The 18,922-nt window shown below is 47.7% G+C and overlaps 1 protein-coding gene across 3 annotated transcripts in view; it reads right to left on the bottom strand.

Annotated features, from left to right (window-relative positions):
* Positions 1-18,922, bottom strand: part of LARGE1 (LARGE xylosyl- and glucuronyltransferase 1) — a 438,487-nt gene that overhangs the window by 116,790 nt on the left and 302,775 nt on the right. For all 3 annotated transcript variants that reach the window (XM_065886982.1, XM_065886980.1, XM_065886981.1), the window contains exon 6: positions 3,807-3,911. In XM_065886982.1, coding sequence (XP_065743054.1) covers positions 3,807-3,911 — 105 coding nt within the window. The remainder of the gene's footprint in view (positions 1-3,806; positions 3,912-18,922) is intronic.

Below are 18,922 nucleotides of genomic sequence, written 5' to 3'. Positions count from 1 at the left end.
ACATTGTCATTTTTTTTTCTAAAACGATATGAAATGTTAACCTTTTCTAGTTAGTGGAGAGATTAAAAACTGCATTATATTTGGGGAAAAGCAAGAAAATGTACTGGTTCTTTCTGACCCGAGAGCTTAGGAGACCTCAGCAAACCCTAGGGAACCAGGTAACCACCATTTTTAAAGCAGGTGGATCCCATTCCCTGATGAAATAAGTGGCAGAAAAATGCAACAGGACACAGGCTAAGTTCATTAAACAAGTTACCTCATTAACCCTCACACACTAGGTGGTGTTGTTATTTATCCTGTTTTATAAGGGAGAGAACTAAGGTTCAAGGAGGTGAAGCAACTTGGCCAAGCTCCCAGAGAATAAACGGCTGAATTCCAGCCTAGCCAGACCTGTCTTGGCTTCCCAGCACCAAGTTGAAGGCTCAGCACGGGGCTCGGCTGAAGATACCCCGTCTGGAGGCTTGAGATGCGCTGGGATTCAGGGGAGCAGGTTCTCTCCAGTGGAGTTCTGACAATTTCCATTAGAATCTGAGTGTCTGGATGACTCATCCACTGATGTGTGGCACAGTCCTCAGTCTTAAAATAACAAATCCCCATCATGAAAGTCAATGCATTTTGATGTCGCAGAAATCCTTTTCTAATGATCACTTGGTGTCACTGGCTTATTTAAATGGACACATCACTTCTAACAGGGCTTTTTCCCACCTTCTCTGCCCTCTTAGAAGCAGCAAGAAGGGAAGCAACTCACTGCCTTGGTATATCAAGTAGGGGCTGCAGAGGGTTTAGGTACCTGTCTGTCTCCTGAAGGAGGGGACATGCCATTTTGGTCATAATAAATTCCCCAGTGTGCTACATTGTTCTTCCTCCTGCAAACCCAGATTGATGACCGGTGGTTTTTGTTTGATGCAGATAACCATGACCCCGATGCTGTGTCCTAGAGGCACTGCAGTTTATCTCCACGTGACATTTTCTATTATTCTATGCTGCGGAAGGCAGGAACTAAACACACACCAGGGCTTACCTGAGATGCCCCTTCTCCCACCTGATAAGCATGGGTGTCCCGAGCTTTAGGGACACCAGTCTCCAGGCCCAGGAGATCAACATGAGGTGACCAATTGCTGAGCAGAAGCAGCATGGGGAGCCCTCTCATTGGCCCACTGTGGGCTCCTAAAGGGTCCGGCCTCAAATGCGCTGAGAACACAGTTCCTGGGGAAGCTTGCAGGAAGGGGTCATGGGGTGCCACGTTTTATCAGAGCAGACCCTTGGACCTTCTGCTCCAGAAATATCCTGGAGGCTTCCTTTAGGGCAGAATCCTGGACCCCTCCCCAGACCTTTCAAGAGTCTACTTTTAAAAAAAGTATTCTTGATAGAATAGAAGCCACTAAAGTTCAAGCTAGGAAGGTTAGCAGTTAACAGCAGGCTCCTTACTTATCAGACGACATACTTTCACTCTCCAAGCTTGAGTCTCCTGGGTATAAAACAGAGATAAGAATAGCCCCTGCCTCATGAGGTTAGCGTGAGGATCGGATGAGATGAACACCTAGCACCAGGGACAGCACCTGGTCAATACTTAGCTGGGATGCAGAGGCTTACCCATTATTAAAACACCGAAATACCTCTAAATCAGCTAAGAAAAGCTGCTGCTCTGAGCCCCTTTGGGCTCCCTCCCTGAACCTGGCCCCTCTCAGGGACTCCCCAGAATTTCCCAGCATCCAGCAACTCACGGGTGAATGCCCAGCACAGCCTCCAGGATGCAGCCTGGGTCTGTGAAGGGCTGGTGGTTACCATTCTTCCATTGCAACCCCTGCAGGCTGTGATACCTGGTAGGTGTTACATCCCGTGAGCCATGCCTGGACGTTCTGGCAAACGTTGGCTAAAGGAATGTCCCTCCAGTTCAAAGGACAGCTTTCAATGAAGGCCTCCCTAACCTCTGGCTGCCCAGGACACTGACCCTGGACCTTTCTTTCCTTGTCTTATTCCAGCTTTGACCCCGCTCTGACCTGATCTCGGAACTTTCACTTCTGGAAGCTTGACTCTCAGCCTTTTTCCTGTGGCCTCTGGGGCTCCGTGTTTGCACCCGACCTCTCAGGAATCGGACCCTCAGCTCTCAGAGTTGAGTCTGGCTCTTCCCACTACAGACTGACCTTAGTGTCCAGGACAGGCTACCACCTATCACCTTCAGGTGGCGCCATCCCCAGACCCCTGCCCCAACTCAGTATAGCTGGTCCCAGATGCCAAGTCCCAGCCCTTCTTGGCCTGACCTACCCTACTGCCCCCGGAGCTCCAAGTTCCAGTTCCAGGTAGTGGCAAAGAGGATGGAGGGGAAGAGGCAGAATTCAGAGGCATTTCATAGGTAGACAGTGGCAGGACGTGGGCCTAAGGAGAGGGAGGTTGCTCTAGTTTCATCCTTTATAAGCTCCACGAGGTCATGGGCTGTGTCTGGTGTATTAGCATGGGGCCTAGTGCACAGTAAGCATTAGACAGACAAGAGCTGCACAAAGAATGAATGAATGAATGATTGAATGATGCTGTTAACAGAGACAGAAAGAAAAGAGGAGGTGCACATTTTGGGTTAGCAGCAAGGTAGAAAATGGAGTTGATTTCAGACACATGGTGTTTAGGGGCTGTGGTATCCCTAAGTACCAATTACCAAATATTTCTGCCTTTTCTTCTTCCAGGCACATGGTTGGGTTGCACTTGGCCACACTACTTGAAGGTGAGCACGACCGCACGATTGCTTTGCTTTAGCCAATTTCATGTTAGCAGAAATTATGTCATTTCCTCGAAAAGACACATGCACCCCGATGTGCACTGTGGCACTATTTACAATAGCCGAGACATGGGAGCAACGTAAATGCCCCTTGACAGATGAATGGATAAAGATGTGGTACATATATACAATGGAATACTACTCGGCCGTAAAAAAGGGATGAAATAATGCCATTTGCAGCAACATGGATGGACCTAGAGATTATCATACTAAGTAAGCCAGACAGAAAAAGACAAATATCATATGATATCACTTATATGTGGAATCTAAAAAAAAAAGGATACAAATGAACTTACATACAAGACAGAAATAGACCTAGAGACAGAAAACAAACTTGTGGTTACCAAAGTGGAAAGGGAGGGGAGGGATAAATTAGGAGTTTGGGATTAACATATACACACTACTATATATAAAACAGATAACCAACAAGGACCTACTGTATAGCACAAGGAACGATATTCAATATTTTCTAATAACCCATGAGGGAAAAGAATCTGAAACAAAAAGATATGTATGCACGTATAACTGAATCAGTGCTGTACACCTGAAACTAACACAACACTGTAAATCAACTATACTTCAATTATACAAAAAAGGGGAAAAAACAAAACAAAATAAAACAGAAATTATGTCGCTTCTGACAAGAAACTTTGAGTCAATACACATCAGCAACTTTGCTCCCCATACAAAGATGAATCTTGAATGCTGAGGATGAACACAGACCCTGGGGACCTACAGTGCACACGATGACCTCTAGTCTCTATTAACAGAGCCAAGGAACCTACAGGTCACACTCGTAAAGCTGTCCTGCCGGATCCGGGGCTGACGGTCAGTCCGGAGAGGGGCTTTTTGGTGAGAATGCCACGGACTGCCACGGCCCAGTAGCGACTTTGCCTGTAGCTACAGCCCTAAGCAAGAACCAGGAGGGCAACGCCTTATGTACCGTCCAGTGCAGAACTCAGGCAACCAGGTGGCCTTCTCCTGTGCTTTGGCCCACCTCCTGTCCCACCGCCAGCAAGCCACCCTCATGATTTACCTGTGTTGTAGCCCCTTCCGAGGGCAGGCCAAGGGCGGTGATTTTTCCACAGGTTTCCGAGGTACCAATCACTCTGGTTCTCTACCAGGCCCAGGACCTGTTGACCTGTGAAGTACAGAGAATGCAAAGGTCTTAAAAGAAGCCAAGCCACGTGGGACAGTGAGTACGGAACGGCAGATACAACAATGGCAAATCATCGTAACACAGGTTTTGTTATTGGGAGCTTTTGTGAGGTGCCAAACTCTTATCTAAGTGCTTCACTTGTATTAATATGTTTAATTCTCACACTTAGGCAGCCCAGCCGTTTTCATTATCCCTATTTTATAGAAAAGAAATGGAGGCCGCCCAGAGTACTTAATTAACTTGCCCAAGGTCATCCAGTTAATCTGTGACAAAGCCAGAATCCCAAACTATTCATCCGTCCATCTGTCCATCTATCCCTTAACTCAAGTGAACACATATTTATTTACTGACATACTCTTCTTCAAATGTTCCAGTTCACTATTTCCCAATGTATATTAATTTACTGGCTTTTGAGGCAGGAGTTGAGATAATTTTCTCACTCAGAGAGGAAGAAAGGACCCTTGGTTAATGAGAAGGGAGCCCCCAGAGAAGAGCCACATTCTTGCAGCATTTTTACTCTCACATCCACTTTGTCTTTTGTCAACAAGCATCACGTCAAGGCAGGCATGTCTTCTAGAGGAACAATCGCTTCTCTGTCCCCAGAGCTCGGCTTTGACATGGGCCTCACCCTCTACTGTACTGAGGCCAACATCAAAGGCGAGTCAGGTCTCTCCATCAATTTCTAAGCAGCTTTAGCACCTCAGGTGAGTCCTCCACTCACCCCAATTTCTTAGAGTGTTAATGTTTCTGGACTCAGGTCTTCTAGGTGGGGCAGGCAGCCATCAGAATCAACTATCTTCTATTAGACAACCCTATCATGCCATGTGCAGAAGGTATTCCCTTGCAACTACTAGCAACAGCACTTTACAAACTAGGAAAACTGAGGACCGTGATTTGTATAACTTGCGTATCCTGGAGCCAGGATATGAATCTATAGTTATCTGACATCCAGATTCTTTCCACTGTCTCTGCATCACTGCTTACCTTTACAACAAACGTTTGAGGCGGAAATTGTAAGTCCACATTTTACAGGATGAGATACTGAGACTCAGAAATGTAAGTAACTTGCTAAAGGTCACAGGACTAATGGGCACTGTCTTCCACAGCTAACTGATGTCTTCTGGAGCTAAAATCCTTATATTGTCTGAGAAGTAAAGCCCTTTCTGACCAAATGAAAGCCTAGCGGCCGGTGAAGAAAACACAACGGTTCTCCTGGAATACCACGCTGGGCGACATAGAATCTCTTTGGTGTGATGACAGCTCCCTGAAATCATGGTGTGTGGGTCTGGTGTAATTTATTTGATCAATTCATCGAGCTCCCATCTAAATCACTGCCCCAGCACAAATACATAAATTAGCGGTGTAGGAAAAATACTACCTCCCACTGTTGTGTCACTGTATATAATCACAACCAAAACGTGTACAATCCCTCAGAAAAACAGGTCACCAATTCAGAAAGTGCAAGAGCTAATCAATTCCACATGCAACAAGCTTGGGACGTTCGTGCAAAACAGATCTGAAAGGCGCGGTGCCCTCAGCCGAGAAAGCTGTGTGCTGAGTCTTGATGCTGTAACCTTGTCAGAGAGCCTGTTTAATAACCTCACTCCGAGGCTGGGACTCAAAGGGCATGTGGGGTCCTTGGGGGAGCTGGTTCATTATTACTAATGACCCCTGGTTGGCGCCACCATGGTTTTTTTTGGCATGATGAAAGAAGGGTGTCGTGCTCAGAACCGATAAAGGGGAATGATTCACTGAGTTTAGGGTGGCCATCTGAATTTCAGGAGAGGTAATCTTCAGCTATCTGAAAGTCCAAACTCCACTTTCAGACATGCCATGAATTGTATTCTGCCTCGACCTGCTCTTCAGATGAATTTTCTAACAGCCACACGAAAATGCATAGCTTTACTGCTTGTGTCCTCATCTCCACGTCTTGCTCATACAGCTCCCGCCAGCCTTGCCCCCTGCCGCTCCCTACCAGTAATCCTTTCAGGCCCATCTCTAGCAAGCAGCAGACTGTGAATTCCCGCATTAGATGGGGGACATCTCGACTTAGCGCTTCCTCCCGGTATTTTTGCCATCGGCTGACTTATGTCCTGTCAAGGACAGAATGGGTGATGTTCAAGCACACATGCTTCATCTGTAAATGTCCACCTCTCCATTTGTTCAAGAGCAAGGACTGCATAATATCTAACACACTAATAGGCATGAATAAATGTCTGCTAAATAAATGACATCTGGTGCGTAAATCTCTCCTGAATGGAAACCACTTATGTTACTGTATTAGTGTCCCCACATTTCTGAGGTTGCAAAGCATTTCATCCTCTCCCCACTCGCCAACATCAACATATTCTCTCACTCAGCTCTGGGAACTCTGGCGTCTTCCTCAGTTGCATGGAAAACTGCAAAGATGGGGTGGCGGCACCTGAGAGCATCTTTTATATGGGTTGCTCTACTGGAGCCGTCAACTCAAGGGCTTCATCTTCAGAGAAGGAGTAATTTGCATGGTTAACCTCAAGCCATGTTATCTCAAAGGATAACATCCAAATTCTCCTTCTGTCACTCTGCACCTGGGCTGCATATCCTTTGATGGTGGCAAGTGGCCCTTTCACATATGCCCGTCCTCTTGAAGGTTAAGAAAACAAAATCCTTAATTAGCAACATGATAGCTGTAATTTTAATATCCACTGGTTGAGAAGGCAAAATAATAAACAGCTACTAAGATTTCATTTTGCTTATTTAGATGAATTCATTAGCTGCTTTGTCAACGATTAAAGCGACAGCTGGGCTTTGCAAGTGGGCTTGTGAATTCCCTGGGCTAACTGCCTTCACCCCTGCAGAGGTCTGTGTCCGTGGACCGGAAACCACGTGCAGCAGTGTAGCCAGAGGGGAAGGCTGGGGCCAGGCTGCCTGGTTCCTATTTCTAGCTCTGCCACTTTTTAGCTGTGTAGCCTTGAAGAAATTACTTAACCTCTCTGTGCCCTAGTATCTAACTGCTGTGACTTCACATGTTTAAATGACTTCATATGTGTTAAGGGCTAACCACAGGGGCTGGGGCATATTGAAAACTATATAAGTAATAGCTCTTCTTAAATATCATCATTCAAGCTCATCGGTCAGCTTCTGAAAGACAGTGAGCCCATCCAAATGGTTTTCTTTTTGAAGGTCCTCTAGCACAACAATTAAGTCCTTCTAGAAGTTTGTTTCTTTAAGTGTGGTCTGAGGACCAACTGCTACATAAACACCTGGGCTTCTTGTTAAAAGTGCAGATTCCCAGGCCTCAACTGTGAAGTTAACTGTGACCGGAAGGCTGCTTCCCTCTACATCTTTCGTTTTGTGAAGGAGGGATTTCCCGGCTTCTTACCCCAATCCTTCCTCTTCCCCAAGGGCAGGGAAGGAGCTACCTGACCTGGTGAGTTTCAGAGAGGACCGAGCTCAGGTGGCCTAGCTATTCCTTCATCTCCCTCCTAGGAGCCAGTGTGCCAGCAGAGCTCCACCTTGGATCAGTTGTACAGGGCAGGTCCCCTCCGGATGAGGCTGCAGTCGCCCCACACTTCCTGTGACAGGGTGGGTGATTCCAGCTCCAGGGTTGGTATTACGAATATCCACCGTAGATGCACATCTAAGTCAAAACCTCCAATTTTAACTTTTATCAGCAAAATAAGGTGACATTTTGCTCTCCTTTGTCTTATCTCTCAGGATCTGGGAGTATGGGGGTAATATCACATACTAATTCCCTCATCACATAACACTTCTAAATAAGAACTCTGGCCACTGGGTCTAGTAACCTGCATTAAAAAAAAATCCCCAGGTAATCTGGATGCACACTAAAATTTGAGAATTATTGATCAGGGTCTGGGAGCTCTGTCCTGGCTTTGGTTATCAGTGAGGTTCCCTTGCACGGCCGCTAGCAAACAGTAAAACTCATGGGGTGTCTAAATCTAGCGCATCAACCAGCAGAATTCAGTGGCCGCCTCCAGTGTTACACTTCTTGAGTACAGTAAAGTGGTGAAGAAAGTGTATGGCAGAGCCAGACTGCCTGGTTTCCAATCCTGGCTCCTCACCCAGGTTTTAGCTGTGTGACTTTAGACAAATTACTTAACCTCTCTGTGCCTGTTTCTTCATTCATTCATAGCATGGCATTGACAAAAGTACACACCTCAGAATTGAACACTTTTTTTCTCTAGGCACAAGTTAATTTGTGAAAATGAAGCTTGCTTATTCAAACATCACCACTAACAACGCCCAGAAAATAGTAAAATGTTCAGTAGGTATCTACTCTTATCATCATACCCAGAATTCCCTGGCCCAATATTCTGCCTCATTGGCCTGGGTTCGGCGTCTTTGGTCTTAGCTGTCCCCTCCCTTCCTTAGCTGACACAATCCTTACCCTACCTACACTTTCGTTCAGTTTGATATTGATTGAGGGTTTGCTTTGTGTCAGATACCACACAAAATACTAAGGAATCAAAGACAGATATAACATAGTCTGCACCCTAGAGGCAGTTGGAAGGAGACAGGTAAACAATTATGAAGCAGCGCGGTACATGCAATGACAGAAACGCTGATAAGTAGGAGGAATGGAGGGCAGGGAATAGTGGATTCTATGGGGAGAGTGAGTGATGCCCGTTTCCTGTCTACCGCAGCCCCTGCCACACTGCAGGCCACACCTGCCCCTTCCACACAGACCTCCAAGCTCCCAGGCTTCCCCCAAAGCTTTTCCGGTAGCACTGCTGTCCTGGAACACTGTTCTGGGCATAGCTGTCCTCAGGTCCCCGGTGACAGCACATATGAGACAGCTTATTTTCACAGCTCTGGCAATCCCAGCTCACCAGCCAGGTGGCAACTACAGCCTGATCTCCAGAGGTGAAAGTCTAAAGCCTTAATCTTGACAATGCAAACCCATCCTGGGCTTGCTATCCCATGAAGACGTACAATCCCAGGGATTCCTCTTGGGGAGATGACGCGGGATGCTGGTGTGCTGCCGCCCTCAGCATTCCACACCGCCTGTCTCCTCTATACAGGAGTTATTATAATAAAACACTGTGATGAACAGAAAAGGCTCTGTCATTGTTTTCTGCTCTGGCCCTGTGGTTATGATTCAGTGCACTGTTTCCCGTCTTCCTCACTCTCGGCACAAGTTAACTTATGAAAATGAAGCTGTCTTCTTTGCTTATTCATACATCACCACTAACAGCCAGACAAGAGCGAACAAGCTTGCTATTCTTCTGGGGCCCCGGTGTCGGAGTCACCAGCCAGCAGACGGATGGCTCCAGACCGGGAACTCCCCTGGTTCCCTCCTTCCGCAGCTCTTGGTTCAAGGCAGGGCTGCTGTCATTCAGGCGGTGAGGCCCCAGGGAAGCAGGGGTTGGTGATGCTTCCACGTGGCACACTGAATGTGGAAAGGGTAGGCGGGGCATTTGCCCACCAGGTATAAATGAGAAAGACAAAGGGTTTTACAACCAGGCAAAACAGAGTTCAAGCTCCAGTTCTGTATGGCTTGACCAAGGCATAACTTCTCTGAGCCTCAATTTCCTTATCAGTAAAAGGGCAAGAACAGAATCCCCACCCCCTGCCCCTAAGAATGGATGTATTGCTAAATAAGATAGTACCGTAAAGTGCCTGGTTCGTGGTTAGATGCTCAACTAAAGGCATCTCCCTTTTTCCCTTTTGTGATGGTCATTGTTCAGAAAGTCTAAGTTTTCCGATTCAAGCACTGACCCTAGCTGCATAGGCTGGGCTCTGCGAAATTCAGCCAGCTGCTCCCCCAGCTGCCACGCTGCTGGCCCTTCCCCAGCCCCGCTGAAACTTTTCGAAGCCTTTAGCTTCTGTGACACTAGTCTCCTGGCTGTTTTCTTCCCTCTGGACATTCCTTCCCCGTCTCCTTCATGGGGGTCCCCTCCCTCTGCCTCCCCTGAATGCTGGGCTCCCCAACTCCCATCCTTGCCCCCTCTTTTTGCTCTACGTCGTATCCTTGGATGATGGAATCTAACTCAACAGCTTCAAATACCACTGAGGGGGGCCTTCCCTGGTGGCGCAGTGGTTGACAGTCCGCCTGCCGATGCTGGGGACACGGGTTCGTGCCCTGGTCCGGGAAGATCCCACATGCCGCGGAGCGGCTGGGCCCGTGGGCCATGGCCGCTGAGCCTGCGCGTCCGGAGCCTGCGCTCCGCAACGGGAGAGGCCACAACAGTGAGAGGCCCGCGTACCGCAGAAAAACAAAAACAAAACCAAATACCACTGAGGGGAAGATGTCACCCATCTCCGTATCGGACTGCTTTCCAGAGCTTCTTACTCTTAAATCCAATTATCTTCATCTGGCTCTTTCACAGCGACCTTCAACTCAAACTGATCAAAATCAAACGCACAATTTTCTCTTCCCAAATAACGTCTGACTCCTGCCTTTTTGCGGTTAGTAGCATCAAGGTTTAACTTGTCACTGAAGCCAGGACCTTTGAATCAAGCTTGACACCCCGCTCTCCTCACCCCTCACATCTTTGCCATAACCAACTCCTCCAGATTGTATCTATTACTTTTCAACCTCATCCCCTTCCTTGCTCTATCCTCATCATCTCTCTTTCCCCGATAACTTAGCAGATTCATCCTTGATCATCTTTCCCTCAGGGGTGCCCCTTGCCATTCTATTTTGCTTTACTCAGCCGCAGAAATATTTTAAAAGTACAAATTTAATGACTTTGCTTCCTTGAGTGAAAAATGTAATGCTCCTGAGGCCTAGTACAGTGTGGATGGATGGATGAATGAAGAAATGAAAAATAAATATTATCTACAGCCCACAAACCTAGACCATCCAGAACTGGTGAGCTCCATGTGAACGGCGTGGAAGTGGCTGTGCACCAGTTATAGCCTCTCCAGGTAAGCTCTAGCCCCGATGATGGATGCTTCCGGTGCTACCTTTTTCCCACCCCCAGGAAAGCTCCTGGGTGCACAGAGGGAGTCTGCCAACCACGGCTGCACATCAAACCAGCTGTGCGTATAGCAGCAGGGGAATATTAAGATGTTATCACCGGGGCTGTCCTGAGTATCAGCAGGGAAAACAACAATGCCCTTCCAACCTCATGTGTATTCGACTAAGCTATTTTAAAACAGAAAAGCCTTTAATAGTACCATTCCTCCATGCATGTCTGAGTACAGCATGGCTGTAATAAGGAAAACATAAGAGTACACATTACCATTTACTAAACATCTGAAAGAACCGCCTCACAGCCATAGGTGCCCCCGGCTAGTGGGTGTAGAACAATAAAACATCTCCCGAGAAGATGGGACATAAAAGGGTATTTAAACAGCCCTGAAAGGGTTGAAAAGGACTGTTTCGGAACTTGCAGGTTTCACAGTTCCGACTTCTTCCGTTTGGTTGTAGCTAAATGCACTCTGGGAACACAGATGTTCACATGAGCTGTGGAGGGCTTAATAATTCTTCTGGAACTGCCTAGTTTGACAGATGAAGCCCAGAGAAGGGGACGGAGGTGTTTAGAAACACGCCGTCAACGCAAGATACAGGACTCCACCACCGACTCTATGCTCCCTGTTCTTTTTTTTTTTTTCTATGCTTAAGCTTCTCCAACTTGGCCTCTTCTTCTTTCCTTAAACTTTAATATAATTCTCATCTGGTTCAAATTTCTACGCTTGAATGGTAATCCTGAGCAAATTCTTAGCTCCTCAGCTTCCTCCTCTGTAAAATGGTAAAGGTTTCTACTTCACGGGGCTGCATGGGGACCCTGAACCAGGTTTATGTGCCCCATGTTTATGTTGCATGTCCTTGAGATGGAATCCACGCGCTCTAGTTAAAAAGGTCCTGTCGTCCATCATTTTGTTTCCTTGGGGCTGCTTGACGAAGCACCCCCGGCTCCAGTTTATACCTTGTTCAGCCAACCCTGATTTCATTTGGAGAAAAATACTTCACCCTTACTGACATCTACAGCTGAGGGATAATCCCTTCTAAGAGGAATTAGAATCAGCGTCACTCGAGAAGGTAGAAATGGGCTTCATGAGTTAAGATTGAAGGAAGATAGATTTTGCTTCTTGTGAGCAAGACCGTAAGTATCACTGGAGTTCACCCAGACAGAAGTGAGCTGCGTTTCCAGGGAGAAGCTCCCGGGCACGGCTTCCGAGGCTGCGTGATTCCACCCCCATCCAGCAGGTATTCACCACGTCCCTGCTGTGCACTGGGCCCTGTACCGACGGCTGGAGACACAGCAGTAAAGGAAACACTGCTTTCGGGACTGCATGATCTCTGCAAAAAGCTTCTCAAATGGTTTGGCTGCTCTCTGCACACCCCACTGGACCCTTACAGAAGCAGATTCTCTCAGGGTGAGGCCAGGGGGTCTCTCTGCAAAGGACAGCTGCGGGAATTCTGATGCAAAGTAGGTCTGGGGACCTTTGGGAGCGGGAGGTCACCCGGCAGGCATGCTGTGGGCGGGGGATTACCTGCACTGAGCAGAAACACAAGATTTGCTGACCTCAAAGCTCCCTTCCAACCTGACCATGAGATCTCTTTATTCAGGCTAGCAACGCCTTTCTCAACATCCTCCTCGTGCTGGGCCGTCCCCACACATGTTCTCGCACTCGTGCTGCGTGTGTGCGCGTGGCTGCCCCGCGAGGGGAGGCTGTTCTTCTCAGGGCAGCCCCTGCTCGGTGAGCACTTTCCCCGGGCACCGGGATACATGTTTGTCTTGCGTCATCTCAGAGTGCCCTACAACAACCCCAGTGAAGTGGACACGGTGCTCATCTCATCTTTTGAAAGGGAAACTGAGGCTAAGAGAGGGGAAAGTCACGTGTCAAGGACATGTGACTAAGGACCACAGAGCTGGGGCTTGTGCTCTGGTCTCTGTGTTGCAGAAGTCTATGTTTTACACCTAAATTCATGGTTGGGAACGATCTGCAAGGCATTCCTCTCCGCAGGGGAAGGGCTGCAGCTGGCACCGCTGTGGGCAAAGCTCCAAAGGACCTAGAGAGGATGGGTGGAAAGGCTGGTCAAGGTGTCTGGCCCTCCCGTTCCTGCCCGTGGTGCCCCCTGGGGCTGCAGGCAGGGGTCTAGGACTCTGCAGAGTCCTCTGGATCCCATCGGGGCCTCTGAGTCTAATTTCCTTCAGCATTAATCCCAGGGTGCTGAACTGAGAGCACGTCCTACCCAGGGACATCCAGGAAGAAAAGAAAAGGCAGGCCTGAGACTCAGAAAAGAGCCTGCCATCCAGTAAAGGTCCAGAGAACGATATTCCATCTGCCAAGATGCAAGACCAAGCTGCCCTATCCCCCAAGTCAGCCCCAAGAGGGCCCGCGTTAACTTAATGTACCGTTTAAAAACTCCTGCTCAGCCTCAAATAATGATTTCTCTCTTCTTCCTTCCGTGATCTTTGGTCTTTGGAAATGGGAAAAATGAAAAAGGGATGCGGAGCCAGGCGCTGGGCTCTCTTCCAAGGCTGCTTTTATCACACAGACTCCCAGGACGCTCGGCTGCTGTCACTGCTCAGATGAGGCCTCAGCTTGGGGAGCAGAGCTGGCCTGCATCCAGCTACCACTGCCATCCATGGACTTCTTGGGTCGGTCTCTTTTTAAAAACACAATTGGTTGGTATCTTTCAGATCCTTCATTCACAGACACTCCTTGAATCACTAATAATAGTGCCTAGGAGCAATCCTCTCACTTTTCCCACCGGGGTTGCAGAAAAAGCACTTGCTTGCAGGATTCAAAGGGCAACGTTTAAGTTCTGGCTTTTCCAATTAATAACTGTGCAACCCGGGCCCAAACTACTCCATTTTTTTTTTTTTGCGGTACGCGGGCCTCTCACTGCTGTGGCCTCTCCTGTGGCGGAGCACAGGCTCCTGACGCGCAGGCTCAGCGGCCATGGCTCACGGGCCCAGCTGCTCCGTGGCATGTGGGATCTTCCCGGACCGGGGCACGAACCCATGTCCCCTGCATCGGCAGGCGGACTCTCAACCACTGCGCCACCAGGGAATCCCAAACTACTCCATTTTTGGACTTTATTTTTTATTATTTTGTTATTATTTTCATTTTATAAAAGGGATGATAATAAAATTCACCATCATGCCATCATAAGATTGCTTTAAGAGTGAAATGAAAGGCTGTAAACTGTAAAATACCATTCAACTTTAAGTATTATCATCATTACCAAGCCTTTCTGGGTCTTATGTCGCTATTACTTAATTTTTTTTCCCCAATAGCATTTCTGAGATTACAGTATTATTACTCATTGATACTCTACTTATGCAGAGGCCAGATACTGAGCAAACTTTACAGTCTGAAACACAGCCTGGAAGGTGGGAGTTACCAGGAGAGGCCCCTGCGTGGCTGAGAAGTACTCAGGAAGCTTGAGCACAAAATCTCTCTATGTTCTCAAGGCTGGTCTTTGGGCAGATTATCGAGATGAAGTAATGCTCCTTCAGGGAGGAAAGACAGGCAGGAAATTCAAAACAGAGATACTGAAAGGATAAGGGAACATTGGCCTGGAACCACACAGTACAGGGTTTATGAGACGTCCATATTTCAAAGATGTCTGTCATCACCTTGAGATAGGTCATTCATCCATTCACCAAATAGTTATTGAATACGTATAGAGCCAAGCACTGTGCTGGGCTTCGGGGATGCAATGATGGGTAAACCCTGAGATGGTCCCTGCCCTTGGTGGAGCTAACATCCTTGTAGTGTGTATCAGTTTGTTAGGGATGCTGTAACAAAGTACCACAGACTGGGTAGCTTAAACAGCAGATATTTATTTTCTCACAGTTCTGGAGGCTAGAAGTTTGAGATCAAGGTTCTGGCAAGTTGTTTCTACTGAGGTCTCTCTCCTGTACCTGTAAATGGTCATCTTCTCTCTGGGTCCTCACGTGGTCATTCCTCTGTGTGTCTGTGTCCTCACCTCTTCTTATAAGAACACGAATCATATCAGGTCAGGGCCCATCCTAATGCCCTCATTTTACCTAATGACCTCTCTAAAGACCCTAAGTCCACATACAGTCACATTCTGAGACACTGGAGGTTAGGACTTCAACAGATGAACTTTTTGGGACACATAATTCAGCCATCCCATAGGGCAAGGTCACTAGACAATCACACCAACAAATGTGGAACTGTGACTCTGAAAGAACTGGGAGGGAGAGCTCCAGAGTAACGCACAGGGTCTGAAAGAGGAGACGTCAGCCAGGAGGTTACCTGAAGAAACAAGGATTAAATCAAGATCTGAAGGGAGATGGTTACAGTGTCACGGCAAGGCGAACAGTGACTGTTAAAACCTTGCAGTGGGAAGCTTGACCAAGATGAAGGCTGTGGTGTCACAGAAAGATATTTGGTATTTGTCCCTGCTTCCTGGCACAGAGCTCCTACAATCCTTGGAATTTCCTGAGTGGTAAGAACATCTTTTGTTCTAATGAGGAAACCCTCGGAAGCCCCTAGACAGCTTCAGGATGGGGGCTGCTTGCCAGAAAAGCCAACCCCTGATTAGAAGCCTGGAATATTCAGCTCCACTCCCCAACCTCCGGGCGAGAATTAGGTGGGGTGGGGACTGCGTTAATCACCAATGGTCAATGATTCACCCACACCTGCCTGCTGGAACCTCCACACCCCCCCCCCCCCGAACAAAAGGCCATAGGCTGAGAGCTTCTGAGTCGGTGAACACACAGGGGTTCTGGGAGGGTGGTGGGCCCGCAGAGGGGACGCTCCTCTCCCCATGCCTTGCCCTATGCATCTCTTCCATTTGGCCATCCCTGAGTTGCATCCTTTATAATAAACGAGTAACAGTAAATAAAGCTCTTCCCTAAGTTCTGTGAGTCATTCTAGCAAATTAGCAAACCTACCTGAGGAGAGGGGGTTTTGGAAACCCCCAACTTTGTAGCCAAATTGGACAGAAGTATGGGTAACCCCGGGACCTAATACTTGTGACTGGTGCCTGAAGTACAGGTGGTCTTGTGGGTCTGAGACCTTAACCTGTGGGTTCTGTGCTAACACTGGGTAGTAGTGTCAGAACTGAAATGAACTGTAGGACACCTACGTGGTGTCTTCAGAGAACTGAAGAATTAGTTGGTGTCGGGAGGAAAACACACGTCTCAAAGGACTCAAGGCCAGTGGGACTGAGACACACAGACCAAGGAGAGGATGGAAAGCTGATGGTGAGAGAGATGAGGCTGAAGTGGGTCAGGGCCCAGAGTAAGGAGGCTTATCCAGGCAGGACAAGCAGGGGGCCAAAGTAAAGGGTCTCAGGCACAACACCAGAGCACCACTTGCAAAGAAGACAATGGGAACACTGCCCCTTTGGGTGATGCAACGTGGCAGTGCTGTAAGTGAGGGGCCAACGTGATCTGAATGTTCTGAAAAGAATATTCTTGCTGCTGTGTGGGAATGCATTAGTGGATGATTTGCCGAGTTAAAAACCAAGGGTTTTACTTTTTTTCCAATCTTTTAGAAATATCACATTAGAGACACACAAGCCTAGAGGTGCTGGGAGAGGTAAGGGCTGGAGACATACATCACGGTCAACAAGCATCCAAGGGACTTGCATGCAGGCGACATGCTTGGGGTGAGGGCCAGACCAAGAGGCAGAAATGAGAATGCTTACTCCCCTGCAATCTGGTAAGAGGACGAGTCGCGTGGGGAAAGGGGGTAGACGCCACTGCTCTTGTAACCCCAGATCTCCCAGGGCTCAGCGTACTGTGGACAGTGTCTAAAGGTTCTATATCTGTTCGCTGAATGTTCATGTTGGAAAAACAGCAATTTAGCCTGTGTTTGGAGCCAATCAGCCTCCAGGAAAGAGGTGGTAGAGGGGACTCTAAGAAACCATTCTTGTCTGTGTCCTGGGGGACGCAGAAGGGGTGCTGCTGGGTGTGCGTCAGTCACTGAGGAGCACGTAGACTGCGCCTCTAAAATAAAAGGCGGTGCAACTCACATCAGCACAGGGACGAGGAGGAAGGAAAGCCCAGGCAGAAAGGATGGAAGGAGGAAAGTTCTCAGGCAAGAACACTCACTCATGCATGCTCTGGAGTCGGTGTGGGAAAAGGCGTGGAATAATAATAAGATAAAATAATGTATTCAGCCATAAAAAGGAACGAAGCACTGATACATGCTGCAACTTGGATGAACCTCGCACACATTATGCTCAATGAAAGCAGCCAGACACAAAAGGTCATGTATTATATGATTCCTTTGATATGATATATCCAGAATAGGAAAATCCACAAAGACAGAAAGCAGATCCGTGACTAGCAGGGGATGGGGGAGGGAGGGATGTGGAGTGATTATTTGATGAGTACACGGTGTTTTTCTGTGGTGATGAAAAAGTCTTGAAAGTAGAGAGAGGAGATAGCTGCGTAATGCTGTAAATAACGAACCACCACTGAACTGCATATGTAAAAACGGCGATTTATGTGAAACCACGTGAATGTCACCTTAGCACGGTAGGAGTAACTGCAAGAGGCCAATGACATGTTTACACAGTTTATCCTGTTGAATTCTCACTACAAATGCTGGCACGCCCCGGACCCCCTCACCCCCCAGAGCTCTCCCGTTCTCCATCCCTGCCCTGTGTCCTCCATCATGTACTCCAGGCCACTGCTTTAAATGTCAACTATATGCTGATAACTTCAAACTCTGTATCTCCAGTCTAACCTCTACACTGAGCTCCAGAAGCATAAATTCAACTGCCCACCTGACACCTCTACTCTGGACCTCTAATAGGCATCTCAGACTTAAATATCCCAAATCGAAATCTTGATTTTTTGGCCTCTGCACCTGCTCTCCCCTCAGCGTCACGCAGGTCAGGAAACAGCAGATCACTCTTTCCAGCTGCTCAGTGGCTTAGGCCAGAAATTATGGAGTCATTCTTTTTTCCCTAAGCTTTATTGAAGAACAATAAATTCATCCATTTTAAGTGTAGTCTGACAAATTGTGGTACTTGTGTACAGTCATGTAACCATCACCAGCATCAGGATATAGAACTATTCCAACAGCCTAAGTTTTTCCTGAGGCCCTTTTGCAGCCAATCCACTTCCCTGAACCTCACTCCAGGCAGCCCCTGATCTCCTCCTGTCACCACAGTTTACCCTTTCCTGGAATTGCACATAAAAAGAATCACAGATCACAGAGCATGTAGTTTTGCATGGTGGACTCCCTGTACTTAGCATGTTTTTGAAATTCATCCAAGTTGTTACATATATTATTATCACATTTCTTTTCATTGCTGAGTGGTATTCCAAAGTACGGATATAGCACAATTTGTGGGCAATCAAGAGTTCTGTTTTTCAAGTTACGCCTGAGTTCCAAACCGCAGATTTTGATCTTGAATGATATTTAAAAACTTAAGCTCATGGACAGGAGAGGTTAATGGAGAAGAAGACCAAGGTGGACGGCTGCTCCCCCCCCCCGCCCCAATATTTAGCTGCTGTCAAACAAAGGAGGAAGAGAAGCCGGAAAAGGAGTCTTCCTAAAAGAAGACGTGCATGTCCCCACCCGCCCTGCCTCCCCCCAGCAGAAGGCCTCCACCTGGCCTCCACCTGGCTGTGTCAAGAAAAGCCAATGGGGATCTAAAGGTAGGGATTCTGGACTGTCACTGTATTAGATCTTTCTAGATCTGAAATTTGCAGGCAAGCAGTCTTGACCCCAAAGCTCATATTTACCACCACTTAATTACAGCTGCCCCACCTCTCCTTCACAAGATGCTCTACCTATGGTGAGACTCGTAACTGACTTCCTCAGCGAAAAACCAAGATCTCTTCCTCTCAGCAACTTTGGATGGCAATGCCTGCTACACATGTGTCATGATGCATATTCTTCCAGGAGAGAAACCAGTGCCAGTCTTTCCCCCTGGCCAGTGGCCAAGCCAGCCCACTTCTGAAGGAAAGCTGAGCCCCAGCTGCTCATGCAAGAAGACTGTGCCTCTCGTGTTTAGCAAGGCCCCTCTGTGTAGAGGGAAACTCCTGCATCGAGGATGAGGCTTTTGTACTTTTGTAAGAAGAAACGTGGTGCAGCATCAC

This window comes from Phocoena phocoena, chromosome 11 (assembly GCF_963924675.1).
Source record: "Phocoena phocoena chromosome 11, mPhoPho1.1, whole genome shotgun sequence".
NCBI classification, from domain to species: Eukaryota; Metazoa; Chordata; class Mammalia; order Artiodactyla; family Phocoenidae; genus Phocoena; species Phocoena phocoena.
This window is presented reverse-complemented; position numbering and strand designations above follow the sequence as displayed.